Source organism: Salmo salar, chromosome 27, assembly GCF_965601325.2.
Source record: "Salmo salar chromosome 27, fSalSal1, whole genome shotgun sequence".
Taxonomy (NCBI): Eukaryota; Metazoa; Chordata; class Actinopteri; order Salmoniformes; family Salmonidae; genus Salmo; species Salmo salar.
The window spans coordinates 5,833,306-5,855,661 of NC_138317.1; the positions used below are offsets into that span (position 1 = coordinate 5,833,306).

General features: G+C 41.5%; 1 protein-coding gene across 4 annotated transcripts in view; it reads right to left on the bottom strand.

The window, feature by feature from the left end:
- Positions 1 to 22,356, bottom strand: part of fbxl6 (F-box and leucine-rich repeat protein 6) — a 27,172-nt gene continuing 4,816 nt past the window's right edge. Inside the window, exons 2-11 of one of the 4 annotated variants that reach the window (XM_014177030.3) lie at positions 18,058 to 18,237; positions 14,111 to 14,681; positions 13,760 to 13,918; positions 13,230 to 13,293; positions 12,819 to 12,950; positions 11,224 to 11,331; positions 1,882 to 1,995; positions 1,376 to 1,607; positions 890 to 1,133; positions 1 to 430 (exon numbers count right to left, since the gene is read on the bottom strand). In XM_014177030.3, the coding sequence (XP_014032505.2) occupies positions 301 to 430; positions 890 to 1,133; positions 1,376 to 1,607; positions 1,882 to 1,995; positions 11,224 to 11,331; positions 12,819 to 12,950; positions 13,230 to 13,293; positions 13,760 to 13,918; positions 14,111 to 14,610 (1,683 nt within the window). In that variant the 5' untranslated portion in view covers positions 14,611 to 14,681; positions 18,058 to 18,237 and the 3' untranslated portion in view covers positions 1 to 300. Of the gene's footprint in view, positions 431 to 889; positions 1,134 to 1,375; positions 1,608 to 1,881; positions 1,996 to 11,223; positions 11,332 to 12,818; positions 12,951 to 13,229; positions 13,294 to 13,759; positions 13,919 to 14,110; positions 14,682 to 14,926; positions 15,683 to 18,057; positions 18,238 to 22,356 lie in introns of those variants that run through there. The other 3 variants (XM_014177032.3, XM_014177029.3, XM_014177031.3) reach the window with 3 other exon arrangements.

The following is a 22,356-nucleotide window of genomic DNA, read 5'->3' on the forward strand; positions in this document are numbered from 1 at the left end:
TTTAGCAAGGTAAATAAAACCACATTTTATTCAACATATTTACACAACAGTTTAGAGCATTCCAGTCATGTTAAGAGAGTCAAGAATAAAATCATAATGCCAACATGCAGATAAAAAACATGACAAAAATGACAAATTGTGAATTGAGTGGTCATGGTAAAACATTTAAAAAAAGTATTCAATAGTATTCATGTTTTAAAGCTAAGCTATTGGGGGGGGGATTCATATTCACTTTTATGATTGGTTTGAAGACAATGTCCTTTTGCAGGCATTCTTAGAACAAATAACTGGACCAATAGATTACTCTAATTTGTCCAGTAGCTGGTGGATTTCTTCTTGGCCACGATACAGTTTCTTCAGACCTCTTGGAAGGTAACGGCAGGAAGACAAGTTTAAGTAATTGAGTGCTGTAGACTGGCCTATAACTAACCTGCAAAACAAAGAAAATACATTTTATCTCCAGTTCAAGCCAATCTAGGTAAATCACATTGCATGCTGATATAGCATATGCTGCAGTGATGTAGTGGTAAAAGAAAAGTGGGTAAACACTGATCATGGTTCACGGTGAGTAAAGTAACACTCCCTATACTTAGTTTCAATATATTTTTCCATAAAAGGTGGGTGAACACTCACGCAAAATAAAAAAAGGTGCACACAGCATTGACGTGCGCTTAACCTCCATTACACCACTGATGTGCTGCCCCTACTAGTGACCTTTTTTTTTATCTAGGTAGAGACATTCAATTACTTTATTTCACAAATACATGCATCTGTTCTGATAACAATCCTAATACAAGGTATTGTGCAAACAATAGATAAAGCGTAATGTATTGGCTATTGCATTTCATAGTGAGTTTTATGTTGAAAAGAAGACCAATGTGTTGCCTACCGGAGGGCAGGTGTTGTGACCTTGGTCCCGCTAAGATTGAGCGAACGTAGGGGGTTTTCTCCGGTTCTCTGAGCTAGATGGCCCATGGCAATCTCCATGTCTTCTTCAGAGAAGAGCTGGTTGGCAAGGTCTAGCTCCTGCAAGGTGCCACTCCATTTCTGGGTCAGAAGGTGAATTCCCTTCTTGGACAACGATACTGTGACATTGCTGCTGAAGTACAGTCCCCAATACAGACACTCAAGCTCTAAGAAAAAACACAGCAGAGATTATAGTAGCATATAACGTAATCAATGTAATCATGAACCTATGTAAATCATTGATATTTGAAGCATATGAGTTTACAACATTGACATGAACCAATGTAATTACTGATAACTAACCAAGAGGGTAGCAACAGACTTGGCCAAATTCTGCATTTGATTGATTGCACAAACAAAGGCCATCCATAGCGTCAACAATGGATGGGTTTGTCTGGATATACTGTACCTTCACATGGTAGAGAAGAGAGCCCGGCTGCTGTGATCCGTGAACAACCTCTCAGGTCCAGCACACGCAGTTTAGGGGAGTCGTAGACAATCTTAGTCAAGTCTTGGTCAGTCATAAAGGAAACAGCTGTGGTGGCCATACACAGCTCCTCCAGTAAAGGGAAGCCAGATGTGGAACCCAACCAATTACGAGTCATTTTAGGCATCGGAATGACATTCAGCATCCGGAAAGTCTGAGCCACAAGAGAAAATAAATCAAAAAGGTCTGCAATGCGTTTGTCCCTTTACACAACAAATAAAAAGCCATTCAATAAGATAACACCCCCCCCCCCCCCATCTCTGACTTTGCTGATAGCTAATTTGAGGAAAAGTATATTTACTATGCCTGTGATATATGTTTGTCCCATTTTATGATTAATCCACTAAGTTGCTCTGGATAAGAGTGTCTGCTAAATGACTAAATAAAAAGATGTAATCATAATAAGCAACTGCGTAAAGAATAAATACCTGCAGTTTAGGACAGCCATTTTGCAAAGCTTGGATGCAAATTGGAAGCTGGCAATATCCACTGTCCAGCTTTGTGTTAATTTCCAGCAATTGCAACTCAGGGCAGCATCCTCTCTAGTAAAATGACATACAGTATGAGACATATTTCAAATATTAATTGAGGGCAGCGATAATTTAAATCCATTGCTTTCAGAAAGTATTTACACCCCTTGACTTTTTCCACCTTTTGTGTTACAAAGTGGGATTAAAATGGATTGAATTGTCTTTTTGGCAACACTCAAAATACTCTGTCGAAGTGGAAGAAAAATTCTAACATTGGTAAAAACATTGACGAGAAATAAAAAAACAAATATCTTAATTACATAACTATTCATCCCCCTGAGTGTAATACATGGTAGAATCACCTTTGGCAGTAACTATAGCTGTGAGTCTTTCTGGTTAAGTCTCTAAGAGCTTTGCACAGTTGATTGTTGATCATTTAAGGCTTGCCATAGATTTAAGCCGATTTAACTCAAAACTGTAACTAGGCCACTCAGGAAAATTCAATGTCATCTTGGTAAGCAACTTGTGTACACCGAGTGTCAAAAATATTAAGAACACCTTCCTAATATTGAGTTCATTTCCTCAATGTATCCTCTCTGGTACTTCATATTTTTTTTACGTTACAGCCCTATTCTAAAATTGATTAAATTGTCCCCCCCCCCTCAATCTACAGACAATAACAAGGCAAAAACTGTTTGTGACATTTTTGCAAATGTATCAAAAATAAAACAGAAATAGCACATTTACACAGGAATTCAGACCCTTTAAAATCAGTACTTTGTTGAAGCAACTTTGGTAGCGATCACAGCCTTGAGTCTTCTTGGGTATAAAGCTACAAGCTTGGCACACCTGTATTTGGGGAGTTTCTCACGTTCTTCTTTACAGAGCCTCTCGAGCTTGGTCAGGTTGGATGGGGAGCGACGCTACACAGCTATTTTCAGAGATGTTTGATCGGGTTCAAGTCCAGCCTCTGGCTGGGCCCCTCAAGGACATTCAGAGACTTGTCCCGAAGCCACTCCTGCATTGTCTCGGCTGTGTGTTTAGGGTCGTTGTCCTGATGCTGCCACCACCACGCTTCCGTATCGATGGTATTGGTCAGGTGATGAGCGGTGTAAGTTTTCCTCCAGACATGGCGCTTGGCATTCAGGCTAAAGACTTCAATCTTGGTTTCATCAGACCAGAGAATCCTGTTTCTCATGGTCAGAGTCATTTAGGTGCCTTTTGGAAAACTCCAAGTGGGCTGTCATGTGCCTTTTAAGGAGTGGCTGGCTTCTGTCTGGCCACTACCATAAAGGCCTGATTGGTGGAGTGCTGCAGGTTTTCCCATCTCCACAGAGGAACTCTAGAGCTCTGTCAGAGTGACCATTGGCTTCTTGCTCACCTCCCTGAACAGGGCCCTTCTCCCCCGATTGCTCAGGCGGCCAGCTCTAGGAAGAGTCCTGGTGGTTCCAAACTTCTTCCATTTAAGAAAGATGGAGGCCACTGTGTTCTTGTGGACATTCAATGCTGCAGAAATGTTCTAGTACCGTTCCCCAGATCTGTGCCTCGACTCAATCCTGTCTTGGAGCTCATGGACAATTCCTTCAACCTCATGGCTTGGTTTTTGCTCTGACATGCACCTTATATAGACAGGTGTGTGCCTGTCCAAATCATGTCCAATCAATTGAATTTACCACAAGTGGACCCTAATCAAGTTGTAGAAACATCAAGGTTGATCAGTGGAAAAATAATGCACATGAGCTCTATTTCAAGTCTCATAGCAAATGGTCTGAATACTTATGTAAATAAGGTATGTTTATTTTTTTATTAATTTGCAAACATTATGGGGTATTGTGTGTAGATTGCTTAGGATTTGTATTTATTTAATCCAATTTAGAATACAGCTGTAACGACAAAATGTGGAAAAAGTTAAGTGTCTGAATACTTTCCGAATGCAAGGGACATCAATAAGGGATCATAGCTTTCACCTGGTCTTTGAATGTCATGGAAAGAGCAGGTGTTCATAATGTTTTGTGCACTCAGTGTATATTTGGCCTTGTGTTTTAGGTTACTGTCCTATTGAAAGGTGAATTTGTATCCCAGTGTCTGTTGTAAAGCAGACTGAACCAGGGTTCTCTCTGAATACAAAAACACAAGATAACATACGCACTATACACACACACACACACACACACACACAGATTTTGTGTTGTAGATATATGGTAGTAGAGTAGGGGCTTTTGGGCACACACTTAATGTTGTGAAATCTGTTGTGAATGTATTGTAATGTTTTTTTTAAAATGTATAACTGCCTTAATTTTGCTGGTCCCCAGGAAGAGTAGTTGAGTTAGGAAGGACGCCTGTATCTTTGTAGTGACTGGCTGCATTGATACACCATTCAAAGTGTAATGAATAGGGTTGCACATTTAAGGGAATATTCAGAGGTGGTAACTTTCTGTGGGAATTAACGGAAATATTCAAATTAATATAATTTAAAAAATGTAGATGTTTTTTGCATTGGATATATTTACCATATCATATGGAGACAGAAACAGAAACCTTTTAACTTATCATAAGTAGACAATTGCAAATGATTAAATCCTTCCAATTGAAATAAAAAAAAATAGATTTAGTTACGAATTGAACTTTAAATGAGTTGACTCTTCACATGGGACGATTTCATTGCACAACAAAAGGGAATATTGAATGATCCCCAATGATCCATCGCAACTCCCAAAAACATTTTCAACATACATCTGTAAAATGATAGTCTAGAAACTAAAGCTTTGGTTGTCTACCTCTCAGGCTCTTGAACATCAGACTGAGGCCTCATCTTCACTGTCACTTTCCAACCTTGTTGAGGATGGCTCGTTGTCAGGCTCAAAAAGCCTCAAATTTGCCCGGATGGCCACCAATTTTTCAACCCTTGTATTGGTCAGCCTGTTGCGTGCTTTGGTGTGTGTTCCCAAACAAGGACCAGTTGCGTTCTGAGGCGGCTGATGTTGGTGGGATTTGGAGGATGATGAAGGCAACAGGGGAAAGAACCTCCAGATCCACAAAGTCCCTTCCACCAGGTGGCTGATGAGATGTTGGCACGACTGCCATATTGCATCTCCATCCCAAAGCCCTTACTTGGAAGTGTACTTCGCCAGACTGCCAAGAACCTTGCCCTCATCCAGGCCAAGGTGGCGAGACAGCATACTTGGGGTCCAACATGTACGCTGCGGTGTGTATGGGCTTCAAGCAGAAGTCTTCACGCTTTTTGATGCATTTCAGAACTGCAGTTTCCTCTGCTTGGAGCAACCGTGAAGTGGGCAGGGCAGTATGGATTTCTTCTTACGTCTGCAAGCAGAGTCTTAACATCAGACAGGATGGCATTGTCTCCCTCAATCTGTGCAATGGCTACTGCTATTGGTTTCAGGAGTTTCAGGCTGCTTACCACTCTCTCCCAAAATACATCATCCAGGAGGATCCTCTTGATGGGGCTGTCCATATCAGCAGACTGTGATATGGCCATTTCTTGGAGAGACTCCTTCCCCTCCAAGAGACTGTCAAACACGATGACACGAGTGTTGCTGGGCAGCTTCAATGTGGCACTCTCATTCTTCTCACTTTGCTTGGTGAGGTAGATTGCTGCTATAACTTGATGACCCTTCACATACCTAACCATTTCCTTGGCTCTCTTGTAGAGTGTATACTTTGTTTTCAGTGCCATGATGTCCTTGAGGAGCAGATTCAATGCATGAGCAGCACAGCCAATGGGTGTGATGTGAGGGTAGGACTCTTCCACCTAAGCCTTCATGTTCGCAGCATTGTCCGTCACCAGTGCAAATACCTTCTGTGGTCCAAGGTCATTGATGACTGCCTTCAGCTCATCTGCAATGTAGAGACTGGTGTGTCTGCGCTCTTGTAGAATACTGGTTGAGGGGTGGAGATTATGTAGGATAGGATAAAGTAACCCTTCTAACCCCCCCCTTAAAAGATTTAGATGCACTATTGTAAAGTGGTTGTTCCACTGGATATCATAAGGTGAATGCACCAATTTGTAAGTCGCTCTGGATAAGAGCGTCTGCTAAATGACTTAAATGTAAATGTAGTTAATTATTCCTTGCCCACGAACATTCGACCACCCATCAGAGATGATTGCAATACAGTCTGCTTTCTCTATGATTTGCTTGACCTTCACTTGAACTCTGTTGAACTCTGCATCCAGTAAATGAGTAGATAAAGCATGTCTGGTTGGAGGGGTGTATGCTGGGCGAAGAACATTCAGAAATCTCTTCCAATACACATTGCCTGTGAGCATCAGAGGTGAACAAGTTGCATACTCAGCTCGAGCAAGACATTCATCATATCTCTGACTACGTTCCTCCATTGAGTCAAAAGAACTTCTGATTCAAGGAGGACCATGAGCTGTTGCTATTGATAAGATTCATCATTTTCACCTCGAATAGAAGTAAAGGGACTTTTGTCAGAGGTTGCTTGTTGTGAGCGCTGAGGGAACTTGATGCACTTGGCCAGATGATTCTGCACCTTTATTGCATTCTTCACATATGATTTGGCACAGTATTTGCAAATGGACAACTTTTCCTAATACATTAGCTGCAGTGAAGTGTCTCCACACATCAGATACTGCCCATGGCATTTTCCTGTAAAGATATATTTATTTAAAAAAAAAATAATAATAATTCCATGTAGTCGTGGCCAAAGGTTGAGTCACGACTCACATTTGTATGATGGCAATTTGCATATACTCACTCCAGAATGTTATGAAGAGTGCTCAGATGAATTGCAATTAATTGCAAAGTCCCTCTTTGCCATGGAAATTAACTGAATCCCGCAAAAACATTTCCACTGCATTTCAGCCCTGCCACAAAAGGACCAGCTGACATCATGTCAGTGATTCTCTCGTTAACACAGGTATGAGTGTTGATGAGGACAAGGCTGGAGATCACTCTGTCATGCTGATTGAGTTCGAATAACAGACTGGAAGCTTCAAAAGGATGGTGGTGCTTGGAATCATTGTTCTTCCTCTGTCAACCATGGTTACCTGCAAGGAAACACGTGCCGTCATCATTGCTTTGCACAAAAAGGGCAAGGATATTCACAGGCGGGGATATTGCTGCCAGTAAGATTGCACCTAAATCAACCATTTATCGGCTCATCAAGAACTTCAAGGAGAGCGGTTCAATTGTTGTGAAGAAGGACTCAGGACGCCCAAGAATGTCCAGCAAGCCCCAGGACCGTCTCCTAAAGTTGATTCAGCTGCGGGATCGGGGCACCACAAGTACAGAGCTTGCTCAGGAATGACAGCAGGCAGGTGTGTGTGCATCTGCACGCACAGTGAGGCGAAGACTTTTGGAGGATGGCCTGCGGTCAAGAAGGGCAGCAAAGAAGCCACTTCTCTCCAGGAAAAACATCAGGGACAGACTGATATTCTGCAAAAGGTACAGGGATTGGACTGCTGAGGACTGGGGTAAAGTCATTTTCTCTGATGAATCCCCTTTCCGATTGTTTGGGGCATCCGGAAAAAAGCTTGTCCGGAGAAGACAAGGTGAGTGATACCATCAGTCCTGTGTCATGCCAACAGTAAAGCATCCTGAGACCATTCATGCGTGGGGTTGCTTCTCAGCCAAAGGAGTGGGCTCACTCACAATTTTGCCTAAGAACAGAGCCATGAATAAAGAATGGTACCAACACATCCTCCGAGAGCAACGTCTCCCAACCATCCAGGAACAGTTTGGTGACGAACAGTGCCTTTTCCAGCATGATGGAGCACCTTGCCATAAGGCAAAAGTGATAAGTGGCTCAGGGAGCAAAATATCAATATTTTGGGTCCATGGCCAGGAAACTCCCCAGACCTTAATCCCATTGAGAACTTGTGGTCAATCCTCAAGAGGCAGGTGGATAAACAAAAACCCACAAATTCTGACAAACACCAAGCATTGATTATGCAAGAATGGGCTGTCATCAGTCAGGATGTGGCCCAGAAGTTATTGACAGCATGCGAGGGCGGATTGCAGAGGTCTTAAAAAAGAAGGGTCAACACTGCAAAGATTGACTCTTTGCATCAACTTCATGTAATTGTCAATAAATGCCTGTAATTATACTTCAATATTCCATAGTAACATCTGACAAAAAAATTCTAAAGACACTGAGGCAGCAGACTTTGTGAAAATTAATATGTGTCATTCTCAAAACTTTTGGCCACGACTGTACATATAAATAGTTTAGCAGTTAGATTAAACCACTCCTTTGTAAGATAAATGTTTTAAATGAAACATGTATGGAAACAGGTTAATTAACACTCCTCAGTAAGCAGGCTCAAGCAAGCTTTAAACCACATGGTAGCAAAAACTAACAAGCAGAAATTGTTAAGTTCGAAATGATTTAAACACCCTTTGCAGTAGGCTACTATTTACTAGCTAACAAAAATCATATAAAATATTTTCACCCCACCCAGTACCGTAATCAAAACTTACCAGAAAGCATGTAGTCCTTGGTTCAGACAGTGTAGTAGTGTGGGCTCAATAGCACCTCATTAATGTGCAAGATCTTGAGAATCAGCTGTACATGTGATGGAAGAATGCACTGTACATGCAGAGGATTGCAATTCCATTGAATAGGGGATAGTTTAACCAAAATATGCCACAAAACCTAGAATTGCCTTATAACTGTGAACCTTTTTTGTGGGATACACATAAGCTAACTTTTTTTAATGAATTTAAGCAAAATTCCCAGGCTTAAGTTAAAGGAAAATGTACGGAAAGTTTCCGACCCTTTGCAACCCTAGTAATGAACAACTTTACAATGCTCAAAGTGATATTCAATGTCTGCTTCTTTTTTTTTTTTTTTTACCCATCTCCCAATAGGTGCCTATCTTTGCGTGGCATGGGGAAACTTCCCTGGTCTTTGTGGTTGAAATTCACTGCTCGACTGAGGGACCTTATAGATAATTGTATGTGTGGGGTACAGAGATGAGGTAGTCGTTAAAAAAAATCATGTTAAACACTATTAGTGCGGCAAAGAGTGAGTCCATGCAACTTATCATGTGACTTGTTTTACACATTTTGCCTCCTGACCTTATTGTCTTGCCATAACAAATGGGATGAATGCTTAAACACTAATGGTGATTCTTGAAGCACTATCTCTGAAACCATTAACACTTGTAGCCAATGCATTTACCAAGTGTGCCAAACTGAATGCACGTTCTCTGCTTTACACTCAGTTTGTAATTTTATAACACACTTTTTTGCAAAACTGTAAACACAACTCACTGCTTTACACTCAGTTTGCAATTTAATAACACACTTCTAGCAAAACTGTAAACATTGGTCTCTACAGTGCTACACTATTTTGCCAATTGCCTTTCCACATTGACACATGTGAAAACACTTTTAGATAATGAGTTCACATACAAATCAGAGCTTGAACACTATAAACAGGCCACAGGTAAACATTTGTTTGGACAACAACGGAGACCAATATTGGACAGAGACTAAGAGGGGTGAGAACTACAGGAGGAGGTGAAGAAGTAAGAGGAGGAAGAGGTGAAGTAAGATGGGGGAGAAGGAGAGGACGGGGAAGAAGAAGGGGAGTCATGAACATAACTGATGAAATCAGAGCGACTGTGGTTGACCATGTTGTCAACCATGGGATGGATGAGCATGAGGGAGGCTGGGCAATGGGTTCAACCAAATCTGAGCCGCTACTGTTGAAGGTATCATCCGGATATTTCAAAATGAGAACCGTAAGGGCTGTAGTCTTACTGGTACAGTAATATGTACTGTAGTTTCATAATGAGAAGGATCTATCACTAAAACCATTCAAATGTTTTTACAGAACTGCAAGAAAACCAGTATCTGGTGGAAGAGGTCGACTGTTCACCTCAGAGCAGGAGACCCACATTGTAAATATGGTCATTGTAAATAACTGCATCAGACTCAGAAGTGATCCCTGTCTTTTCCTACTGTGCTACATTGTTTTGTCTTGTTTCTTTCAGAGAGTCATGGAGCTAGAAGCAGATGCAGTGCATCATGACCTAATATATGTGGACGAGGCAGGTTCCAACCTTGCAAAAACAAGGGGCAGTGGCAGAAATATCATCGGACACCGTGCCATCATCAACGTCCCGGGACAACGTGGTGGCAACATAATGTGTGCGACTATTAGTCAAAACGGTGTCCTTCACAATCATGCAATCCTAGGCTCATATAACACTGCACACATTATCACATTTCTGGACACCCTCCACAACAGACTAATCCCTAATGACCAGGGGCCAGAGCAGTTCAGGTATATTATCATCTGGGACAATGTTTTCACCGGGTTGCTCTGGTCCGCAATTGGTTCACAGGTCACCCACTTTTCATCGCACTCTATCTCCCCCCCTACTCTCCGTTCTTGAATCCTATTGAAGAATTCTCTGCATGGCGTTGGAAGGTGTATGATTGCCAGCCCCACCAACGCATACCCCTTCTACAGGCAATGGCATCGATCAGGGGTCATGCCAGGCCTGGATACAGCAATCCAGGCAATACTTTCCACACTGCCTAGCTCAAGACAACATCGCATGTGATGTGGATAAAGTCCTATGGCCAAACCAACGAGATGTAGACATTTTTTTCTGTTATTTTTTTTCTAGCAGAAATGTTTGTTTTCTCCTACTGCGCTTTTGTTGTTTGAGGAGTGTTAGAACATTGAGAGAACTAAAAACCTTTTCCCCTTATTTGTATTGATAAGACACTATGTTCGGAATACACATCCATACTTTACACATTTGGATACCTGTGTGTATACTACATCTATGACAAAACTTTATTGCAAACTGCTATGCCCTGCACACAGAAAAAGAAAAAGCCACAAGTGTTTTTCATTTATACTATCAGTGCGTAGTTGGTGCTTCGTGTGCTTATTGAAATGATTGTTTGTGTGTACTGTATTGATGCAAAAACAATTTCTTTTAAAAGAGTTTGAAGAGTTTTGCAAGAATTGTTTGCTTTTGCAAGAGATGTATAATGTTTTGCTGGTTTGGTGTAAGGTTCGGTGGTTAGTGTGTAGAGTTTTGCAAAATCAGCCTATAGTTTCAAAAATAAGCAATCATAAAAAACTGTAATTTGTCCATTTCTAAAAACATAATTCCACTTTGACATTATGGAGTATAGTGTGTAGGCCAGTGACACAACATCTCAATGTAATCCATTTTAAATGCAGGCTTTAACATAACAAAACGTGGAAAAAGTCAAGGGGTATAAATACTTCCTGAAGTCTCTGTATTATACGCAAGTGGTCAAATACTGTAAGAATTAAAATAGCACTTACGGAGATAGCAGTGAGAAGTCGGTCATTCCTGGGCCCATGGGTGAACAGAATCTGTCTAAGTTGACTGCCATAGGATTCCAAGAAGGTGACAAGCCCTTCAACCTGTATCTACAGCAACAAGAGAGAGTATAGGATTTTAGGCATTTAATATTGCACAAAGAAGTTCTACCTACTTTAATGATGGTACGTCTAATGAAAAGTGATACAAACAATAGGCAGAAGTGTATATCATAAGCTCACTCCACTGTCATGTACAGTACTTTCAGAAAGTATACACACCCCTTGACTTATTCCAGTGTAAGACTGAATTCAAAATGTATTAAATACATTTTTTCCCCCTCACTCATCACCTCATAATTACAAAGTGAAAAGATGTTTAGAAAGGTCTGCAAATGTATTGAGAATGAAATACAGAAATCTAATTTACATAAATATTCACACCACCGAGTCAATAATGTTAGAATCACATTTGGCACCGACTGCAGCTGTGAGCCTTTCTGGAAAAGTCTAAGAGCTTCGCACACCTGGATTGTACAATATTTTCACATTATTAAAAAAAAATTGTTGATCCTTGTTAGACAGCTATTTTGAAGTTTTGCCATAGATTTTAAAGCCGATTTAAGTCAAAACTGTAACTAGGCCACTCAGGAACATTCAATGTCATCTAGATAAGCAACTCCATTGTACAGTACATTCGGAAAGTATTCAGACCCCTTGACTTCTTTCACATTTTGTTACGTTACAGCCTTAGTCTAAAATTGATTTTTTTTTTGAATCCTCAATCTACACACAATACAAAATAAAACTATTTAATACATTTTAGAATGAGGCTGTAACGTAACAAACGTGGAAAAAGTGAAGGGGTCTGAATACTTTCCGAATGCACTGTATATTTGGCTTTGAGTTTTAGATTATTGTCCTGCTGAAAGGTCAATTTGTCTCCCGGTGTCTGTTGGAAAGCAGACCGAACCAGGTACACTACCGTTCAAAAGTTTGGGGTCACTTCGAAATGTCCTTCGAAAGGTTTAAGATAATATTGTTTTATGACCCCATCACTGAAAGATAGGACTCTCAGGAAAATGCATGTGTGATGTTTCCCTCTACAATGCCCACAAGCCGCGCAGGACTCATTAGAACGGACAATACCAGGAACTAAATCAGAATGGAGGGGAGATGATGTCCATCAATGGACTTTTCTACAAAGAAGATCATACAAAATTGCCTGATGATCTTCTGAACTTTCCAATACCATTCCGATTCTGATTTAAGTCACTTCGAACCACACTTCCTTCAGATGTAAATACTTTAAAAAGTACTGTCAGACTGATTTGTAATAGACTGTCATACCCCACTTAAAAAAATAAAATCTCTGAAGGAAGTATTTTTTTACATGGTGGGGTTGCAAATTGTTATTTTTTAAATCAAAAAAGTTTGGGAACCCCTGCTGTAAAACAACAAAATGTGGAAAAAGTCAAGGTGTGTGAATACTTTCAGAAGGCACAGTATCTGGCCTACTATGGTGCAGTATTTGGACCTTTGTGTGCTATAGTGTGAGTGAACCATCATTATGTCCACCGACATGCTTTTTGGCCTACCTCAGAGTACTGGACGTTAATGCTATACAGTGACCGGCAGCTGCCACTGAGGCTCTGAAAGGCCTTCTCAGTCACGCCTGTACAGTATGACAGCTTGAGTGAGCGGAGATGGGGGCAGGACTGGGACACAACCTGTTAGGTAAACAGTGGGATGTTAATCAATAAAGAAAACCTGAAACACAATCAGACTTAAACAGGAAATAACATGCTAATTTCATACTGACTTACATGGTCAGTGATAGCTTTCCTTTCTATGTCAAACTATTTCTTACACTTAGTCTAACTTAGTAAAGTGCATGGATCCAATAAAAATGTAGAACAGGTATGAAGCAACAAACATTAGCCTCATTGAGGCATTAAATGGCAAAACAACAATAACATTACAGTTGTATTGTGTAGATTAGAACTTACCTCCACAACATGGTCAACATTCTTTTTCCAGTGATTAAGAGAAAAGTCTCTTACTTGGGAGAATCTTCAAAACAAAATAAGAGAAATGTACCATTATTACTTATTTATAGAGGCATAGTTAAGTCAGTTAATGTTCTTTTATGGGTCAGTCTGTTTCATGGACACAAATTATGCCCTGGACTGAGTGCTTTTTAACTTACCTCATTTGCACTCACTGTATATAGACTTTGTGTTACTGTATTATTGACTATGTTTTGTTTATTCCATTTGTAACTCTGTATTGTTGTATGTGTCGAATTGCTATGCTTTTATCTTGGCCAGGTTGCAGTTGCAAATGAGAACTTGTTCTCAACTAGTCTACCTGGTTAAATAAAGGTGAAATAAAATTTTAAAAGATAGTCAATGACTTGGCTTAATCAGTGTCCGTGAAACCTCAGAACTAGCCCACATTTTACTTAGCAGGCCTACATAGAGTTCCCACACTGTCAAACTATGTTATTCTGTTTGAAATTTTACCAAATAGTACTGACCTGTTCTGTGCAAGCCAGCTTAAAGTGTTCCTGATCTTCAGTTCTGTTTTAGGTAAGTGGGTTTTACCAGGTTCCAACCAGCAGTAACCCACAGACACACTGCGCCACAGAGCAGGACTGGCTGCAGCAGCATTCCATAGGTGGCACACCTTAGCCACCCTAAAACAGTGTGCAGAATGTTTACATATCAGTTAGCTCAGATAGTTTCCATGTTCATTGCAGATTGTATTGAGCTTGATTGTTTATTTCATCTAAGTTTTATGTCTAGAATCTCCCATTTAAGAGAGATGAGACAGAGGCACCAATGAAATGCAACATGAGAAGGGCAGGCTACATGAAACATTGCATTACCTGCACAGGAATGGTACTGCACCATCTTGGTGAACTACCATCTTGAAAATATTAACTAACACTTCCACTGGTAAGCTCTGACCCCAGCTGTCAAAGCACTCCTCTTGGTGGTGTTGCAGTGTGGGCTCCAGTTCACCTTTCTTGATCAGTGGCTTCTTTGTGGCTTTACCCTTTGGAAGAACCGTATTCTTCTTCTTTGCTGGAGTGACTTTGGCTTTTCCTTTAAGGATTTTATTTTTCTTTCTTCCTTTCGCTTTCGGCCGCCATATGTTATCATACTGATTTGTATTCGATATGATCAGAAGCATATCCTCTCCTTGTTCAACAGTGTAGCCAAGCCTTGGGGGGCGGCTGACTTTGGCCTTCTTTTTCTTCTTGGGCTTAGCATCTCTGAGCACATGAGACTTCCTCTTTCGTGTTGATGCTGCTGATGAGCTTGAGGGAGCATTGTCAGCGTCTGCGATTTCCACAGATAGTCCTGCAGGTGTACCATCTTCCATCTCGTCCTCAATCTTCACCTTGTCTACACAAACACTTGACGTTTCCTAACTTCACTTATCTTCAAAAAAATCTGTAAGTGTAAACAAACAAAAGATATGTAACAGCAATATTTAAAATACATATCACATTAAAAGTATTATTGTCTATTTAGCTAGCTAAAAGCAATGCCAATAATTGCAGGGTTAGATAGAACCAACAGTAGAAACGATTAGCTAGCTAAAGTAGCTACCGGTAACTGGCTAACGTTAGCTTGCTGAACATAACCGCACAACTAGTAAGCTACAAATTTATATAACCAATATTTAGTGGACATACCTGTATGCATCTTCCTTTAAATGAGCTACATCATACATTTGTACTTAAATTAATCAACAAAGAAAGGCACGTCGTGGAGTAGCTAGCTAGGCTACTTGTAAACAATAAAGGAGTACACGCCTACCTGGTGCCAAATTTATTACGTTTGTCGCGCAGCGAAAGTCGAGTGGAGTCTACTGCCGCGTTCAAAACAACTGAGAACTTCCGAAAAAACGAGCTCCGACTGAAAATGCTTTTGAATGGTCACCCAACTCGAAATTCCAGCTTGGGAACTCGGGCCTCTTTCTAGAGCTCAGAGTTTCCGACCTGATTTGAACTCGTATTTGTCCGAGTTCCCAGTTGTCATGAAAGCACCAGACATACAGAACAATGAGACAGATATTTCACTGGATGTATAAATGTGAAGTATCTGGTTGGCGTTTTCACTCACTACCAAATATGGTGATGAGGAGGAAGCCAAGTTGCGGGCAGTGGGAGAAGATAGCGCGATGGATTTTGGCCCAAATTCTGCACATTTTCTCATCGATTAAACATTTGATCTCCATACAGTTTTCGGTTTCCAAAAATAGAATTTGTAACAGAGTAGACTGTATTTTGTAGACTTTGCCAAGAGTTCAAAAAAATGGCGTTGTTTAGGGGCGCAAAATGAGTTATTGCACACACGCACTTCTGAGTCGATGTTCCCTAACTGAAATATTCAAATAAATGCTAAAACACCCCAGTTGGATCTCACTAGCTCGTGATTGGCTCTGCCGACCTTCTTTGCTTGTTCTGCCCACTATGATTAATTTGCTCCCATTGGAAACGATAGGCTTATAAAACTCTTTGCTAACTGATTCGGGCCAGTCAGTAGTCCTGATGAGCCCTTCACAGCTAGTTACACTGAACATAAATGCAACATGTAAAGTGTTGGTTTCATGAGCTGAAATAAAATACCCCAGAAATGGTCGATATTCACAAAAATATTATTTCACACAAATGTTTATCCCTGTTAGTGAGCATTTCTCCTTTGCCAAGATACTCCATCCACCTGACAGGTGTGGCATATCAAGAAGCTGATTAAACAGCATGATGATTACACAAGCACACCTTGTGCTGGGGACAAAAGGCCAGTATAAAAATTTGCAATTTTGTCACAACAAAATGCCAGATGTCTCAAGTTGAGGGAGCGTGCAATTGGCATGCTGACTGCAGGAATGTTCACCAGAACAGTTGCCAGATAATTGAATGTTAATTTCTCTACCATACGCCGTCTCCAACATCGTTTTAGAGAATTTGGCAGTACGTCCAACCGGCCTCACAACCGCAGACCACGTGTATGGCGTTGTGTGGGTGAGCGGTTTGCTGATGTCAACGTTGTGAACCCATGGTGGCGGTGGGTTATGGTATGGGCAAGCATAAGCTACAGACAATGAACACAAATGCATTTTATCAATGGAAATTTGAATGCACACAGATACCGCGGCGAGATCCTGAGGGTCATTGTCATGACATTCATCCGCCGCCATCACCTCCTGTTTAAGCATGATAATGCACGGCCCCATGTCGCAAGGATCTGCACACAATTCCTGGAAGCTGAAAATGTCCCAGCCTGCATACTCAAACATGTTTGGGTTGCTCTGGGTCAACGTGTATAACATATTGTACATTTTGCAAATTCGGGGGGGGGGGCATTGCGCCTGCATATGGAGAACCAATCCAAAAGTTGCTCAAAGCCACTCAAAATGTGAGCTAACCTCCCCTTCTACACAACCTGGTCTCAGAGCATTTCGTATTATTATGTATGTACATCTGAGAACTCTGTTTAGTGTGATATGCTACATTTCTTGTGGTATGTATTAATTTGTGGATGTTGATCAAACATTTCATATGATATGTTACAAATAACAATTCACATGATGATATGTTACGAATTTGCAAAACGTACAATATGTTATAAATTTGCTAAATGTATAATATGTTTTGAATTCCAATTCGATGTGGCTAACATTAGATAGGTGGCTAACGTTAGCTAGGCTAAGGAGTTAGGTTAAAGGGTTAAGGGAAGAGTTAGCTAACATGCTAAGTAGTTGCAAAGTAGCTAAAAAGTAGTAAGTAGTTGAAAAGTAGCTAATTAACTAAAATGCTAAAGTTGTCCGTGATGAGATTTGAACACGAACCTTTGGGTTATATGCCCACTCACCCCCATCCACCCCGACCAAGCAACCTCCTTTCATACCATACCAAAAGTGGCAAATCACACTAATTTGAGTGTGTCGGATTTACATTTACTATGTTACGTCTAGTCCATGAGACCAGGCTGGGGAGGGTGCATGCAAGTCCAGAGAGCTGGTTGGGGAAGACTGGGAGAGATGTGTTGGCCTCAGTCCATATGACCTACAAATGGTAGATGCAATGACGTGGAACAGTACTTACAACCAGTGGTGAACCGTGATTAAGGGCAGGTTGAGTTAATAAAGCCGCATCCAAACATGGTCTCTTTTTTGTTTTCTTGAGTAAGGCAGCTCCAAAATGCAGGTGTTTCAGCCTAGCTCAGTGCTTTCTGTGGTGGTGGAGCAAGCAAGCAGAAAATATGGAGTGTAGGGGTTGGTAATTTTCTCTAGGCCCAGTGTTCTGTCTCTCATGGGGACACTACGTCACTGCAAAATCAACGGGTAGAGCTAGAAAATTCAAGCTCCTTGGGTGCTGCCATAGAGTTATAGTAGAAGTGCCCATCCAAAAAGGCTCAAGGTCATTGGCCACAGATAGAATTACCTCAAATCACGTTACATCTACTGTAGCTTTGATTGGACTGAGCATGTCAACATCATCCTTTCAAAATCTTAGCTAGCAAGCTAGCAGTCATCATCATTATAGATAAAATGTATAGGTGCTCATCGGCCATAAACATTACATAACAAGTAGGAAATCATAAATTCAACAATGAGTGGTTTGGAAGGAATGAGTGGCAAACTGCAAGATTGCAAAGCAACTTACAGACACAGACAGTAATGCTAGTGACACATAACATAGGGACTATAGTACATCGTTTCTCAACTTTTACTGTGGCCGGTGAAACATAGTCCTCTTTTAACCCGCTCATGTTAAAGACACATACAACATGTAAAAGCACTACTGGAGATACAACTCACCACTATAACTGTGTCTCTGTTGCCTCCCTGTTGTGCAGTCTCTCTGCATCTTCTTTGCTGTTACTCTGTCTGTCTGTCTGTCTCTGTCAGTCAGTCTCTTTCTTCTCCTCTGTTGTCACTGTCTTTGCGTCTCCTTGTGCCCCTCTGTTGTCACGGTCTGTCACTTCTAAGTGTTCAATGCTATTAGATATAGAGCCAACATATTAAGGAACTGGCAGTACATCAGTGTCTCTCTGGTTTCTTCCTACCTCCACTGCCCTCACCTCTGAGCTGTCTCTGCTAAGCCCAGCATCCTTTCTCCCAGCACTGGTACTAGAAGACCAGGGGACCACACTACCTGTGCTGGGCCCAGCAACATCCTAGGGTAACACTTTAATTAAAGGTCAATCATTTTTGCTCACCGTTTATTAATCCTTACTCCCACATTTGTAAATGTTAGTAAGCTAGTTATTCACACGTATATATATCTTTCCTTAAACATCCTTTGTAGTATCCTTGTTCTTTTACCAGATACAGAAGGAATGTCTACCAATGGCATGCCCATCTTTCTGTGAGAAATTACACTGGTCACTCAAAACATTTAAGTATAAATAGCACTCACTTTAGAATAGGGACTGCAAAAAGACTTGACTAATGATTAGCAAATTGTTTATTAATGTGGGAGTAATGATTAATAAATGAACACAATTTATAAATGTCTTATAAATGGTTTATTACAGACCCTTAAAATAAAGTGTTACCCATCCTAGTTGTGAATGATTAAAACACATATTAGACAAAGGAGGAAATCAGCAAATAAATGCCTTATATATTACCATTGGTTTATATAATACAGCCTAGCTACATATTTAAAATTAGTGCATTTCAAGTGTTTCCCCCTGCAGCCCTGCCCACTTTAGACAAGTGTTTACATATTAGGCTATATGTAATTCAATTGAAGAACACAAAAGAGAGGGAGACTGACATTTATTTTACTTTTTGGCTGTAGCCAATGGCTACATTAAGGAACTGGCTGTCTCTCTCTCGGTTTTCTTCCATCGAATTCAATAAACCTGTCAAGTTACGATGCCGGGACTAGTTTATGTGGATGTGGATAGATTTCCAGTGTTGTGCTTCGTTTGACAGTGCCGCATGCATATGTGTATCTTTCTGCCAAGAAGTGACAGGCCTTGGGGCTAGGCGAAGGGGACTGCAAGATGGCAGACATGAAAAAAAAGGAGAAAAGTGGAACATACTCAACATGGCCATAAGTATGTGGACACCCATTCGTCAAACATCTCATTCCAAAATCATGGGCATTAATATGGAGTTGGTCCCTCCTTTGCTGCTATAACAGCCTCCACTCTTCTGGGAAGGCTTTTTACTAGATGTTGGAACATTGCTGCAGGAACTTGCTTCCATTCAGCCACAAGAGCATTAGTGAGGTTGGACACCAATGTTGGGCGATTAGGCCCTGGCTCGCAGTCGGCATTCCAATTCATCCCAAATGTGTTCGATGGGGTTGAGGTCAGGGCTCTGTGCAGGCCAGTGAAGTTCTTCCACACTGATCTCGACAAACCATTTCTGTATGGAACTTGATTTGTGCAAGGGGGCATTGTCATGCTGAAACAGGAAAGGGCCTTCCCCAAACTGTTGCCACAAAGTTGGAAGCAGAGTATCATCTAGAATGTAATTGTGTGCTGTAGCGTTAAGATTTCCTATCACTAGAACTAAGGGGCCTAGCTTGAACAGTGATAACAGCCCCAGACCATTATTCCTCTTCCAACAAACTTTACAGTTGGCACTATGCATTCGGGCAGGTAGCATTCTCCTGGCATCTGCCAAACCCAGATTCATCCGTCGGACTGCCAGATGGTGAATCGCAATTTTCCAATGGCGTCGAGCTTTACACCACTCCAGCCGACGCTTGCCATTGCAAATGGTGATTTTATGCTTGTGTGAGGCTGCTAAGCCATGGAAACCCATTTTATGATGCTCCCGACAAATCGTTCTTGTGCTGACGTTGCTTCCAGGGGCAGTTTAGAACTTGGTAGTGAGTGTTGCAACCGAGGACAGATTATTTTTTACGCGCTACAGTACTCGGCGGTCCCATTCTGTGAGCTTGTGTGACCTACCACTTTGCGGCTGAGCCAATGTTGCTCCTGGAAGTTTCCACTTCACAATAACAGAAATTACAGTTGACTGGGGCAGCTCTAGCGGGGCAGAAATTTGACAAACTGACTTGTTGGAAAGGTGGCATCCTATGACAGTGCCACGTTGAAAGTAACTGAGCTCTTCTGTATGGGCCATTCTACTGGCTCAGAATACCGATAACTGATATTAAAAATTTTAGCAGCCTTTTAGGCATTCCAGTACAGTTAAATAGTTAACACACACGAACGCAGCGGTCTAAGGCACTACATCTCAGTGCAAGAGGCATCACTACAGTCCCTGGTTCGAATCCAGGCTGTATCACATCCGGCCGTGATTGGGAGTGGCATAGGGCGGCGCACAATTGGCCCAGCGTCGTCCGGGGTAGGCCGTAATTGTAATAATTTGTTCTTAACTGACTTGCCTAGTTAAATAAAGGTTAAATACAAAAAGCTTCAAACTGTAACCAGTGCCTGCAACCTGGTTCAGGTTATCAGTCAACCTACCAGGGTATTTACAAACAGCACAGGAATTAAATCATCCACATGTATTGATCACATCTTTACTAATGCTGAAGAAATCTGCTTTAAAGCAGTATCCAAATCCATCGGATGCAGTGATCACAATATAGTAGCCATATCTAGGAAAACCAAAGTTCCAAAGGCTGGGCTAATATAGTATATACGAGGTCATACAATAAGTTTTGTAGTGATTCCTATGGTGATGATGTAAAGAATATTTGCTGGTCTGTGGTAGGGATGCACGATATATCGGCGAAGATACCGTAATCGGCCGATATTAGCTAAAAATGGCAACCTCAACACCGGCCCGATGTATAGTTTAACACCGATGTGCAAAACCGATGTCAAAGCTGCATACCTATAAAACGTAGGTACATGACGTAATGACGCCACGTAAAATGTAGCGCTACACGTGCAACACAGCATTTCTAACCTTGCCCGAAATGTCTGCTGTGTTGATTGAGCAGTCAACAAGTCGAGCAGTCATTTCAAAGAGTAAGAAAATTTCAGCGAGACAACTCAAAGGCGAAATCCATTAACGCCAAGATAATGGTATTCATTGCCCTTGGCAATCAACCGTTCTCTGTCGTGGGTGATGTTGGCTTTTGCCGACTGGTCGAGCACCGGTGCACACTAACGTTACCAAGTGTGCTATTTTTCAGATGTTGCCCTACCGGAGTTGCACAGTAATAGCATCACTGCTATTAGCTTCACGACTGACATTTGGACCAGCGATATCAGCCCCATGAGCACGCTGAGTCTGACAGCACAGTGGGTCATTGAGGATTTTGTACTGAGGAAAGTCATATTTCATGCTCATGAATGTGCTGGTTGTCATACCGCTGCTGCCATTTCAATGGCATTTGAGAACATGTTTGAAACATGAACACACCATCTCCATTCGAACAACTGACTTGAGAAATAAGCTCATCAACTGCGCCTGCAGCAGACGTGATACCCTCCGTCATGGCATTGAAACGCCTGCTCAACAACTGGTGACACAGGCCGTGAACAAGCGATTCGGTGGAATTCTCTCTTTACTGTGTCGCCACCATGCTCGATGCTATGTACAAGGACAGACAAGAAACAGGGTTTACGTGAAATGTTACATACATAGATGGAAACGGACAGACAGAGCTGAAACTTCACTGCTTGACATGTATGATGAAATCCTGGTTGAGAATGAAACGACTGAACAATTGAACAACGAAACAGCACAGCAAGTAAGTGAAATAAATAGGTTTTGATTATGCCAACCAAATAACTTTGTGTGTGTGTGTGTGTGTGTGTGTGTGTGTGTGACCTTTATTTAACTAGGCAAGTCAGTTAAGAACAAATTCTTATTTACAATGAAGGCCTACGCCAGGCAAAACCCTAACTCGGATGACGCTGGGCCAATTGCGCGCCGCCCTATGGAACTCCCAATCACGGCCGGTTGTGATACAGCCTGGAATCGAACCAGGGTCTGTAGTGACGCCTCTAGCAGTGAGATGCAGTGCCTTAGACCCCTGCGCCACTCGGTGGGCCACTTGATGAAAGCCAGTAAATATTTAGGTCACCCATTGCAGCTTCCCACAAGAATGGGCAGATGAACCTGTAGCCATATTACTTCAACAGCATTTAACATGAGATACTATTCTAAGCTTTA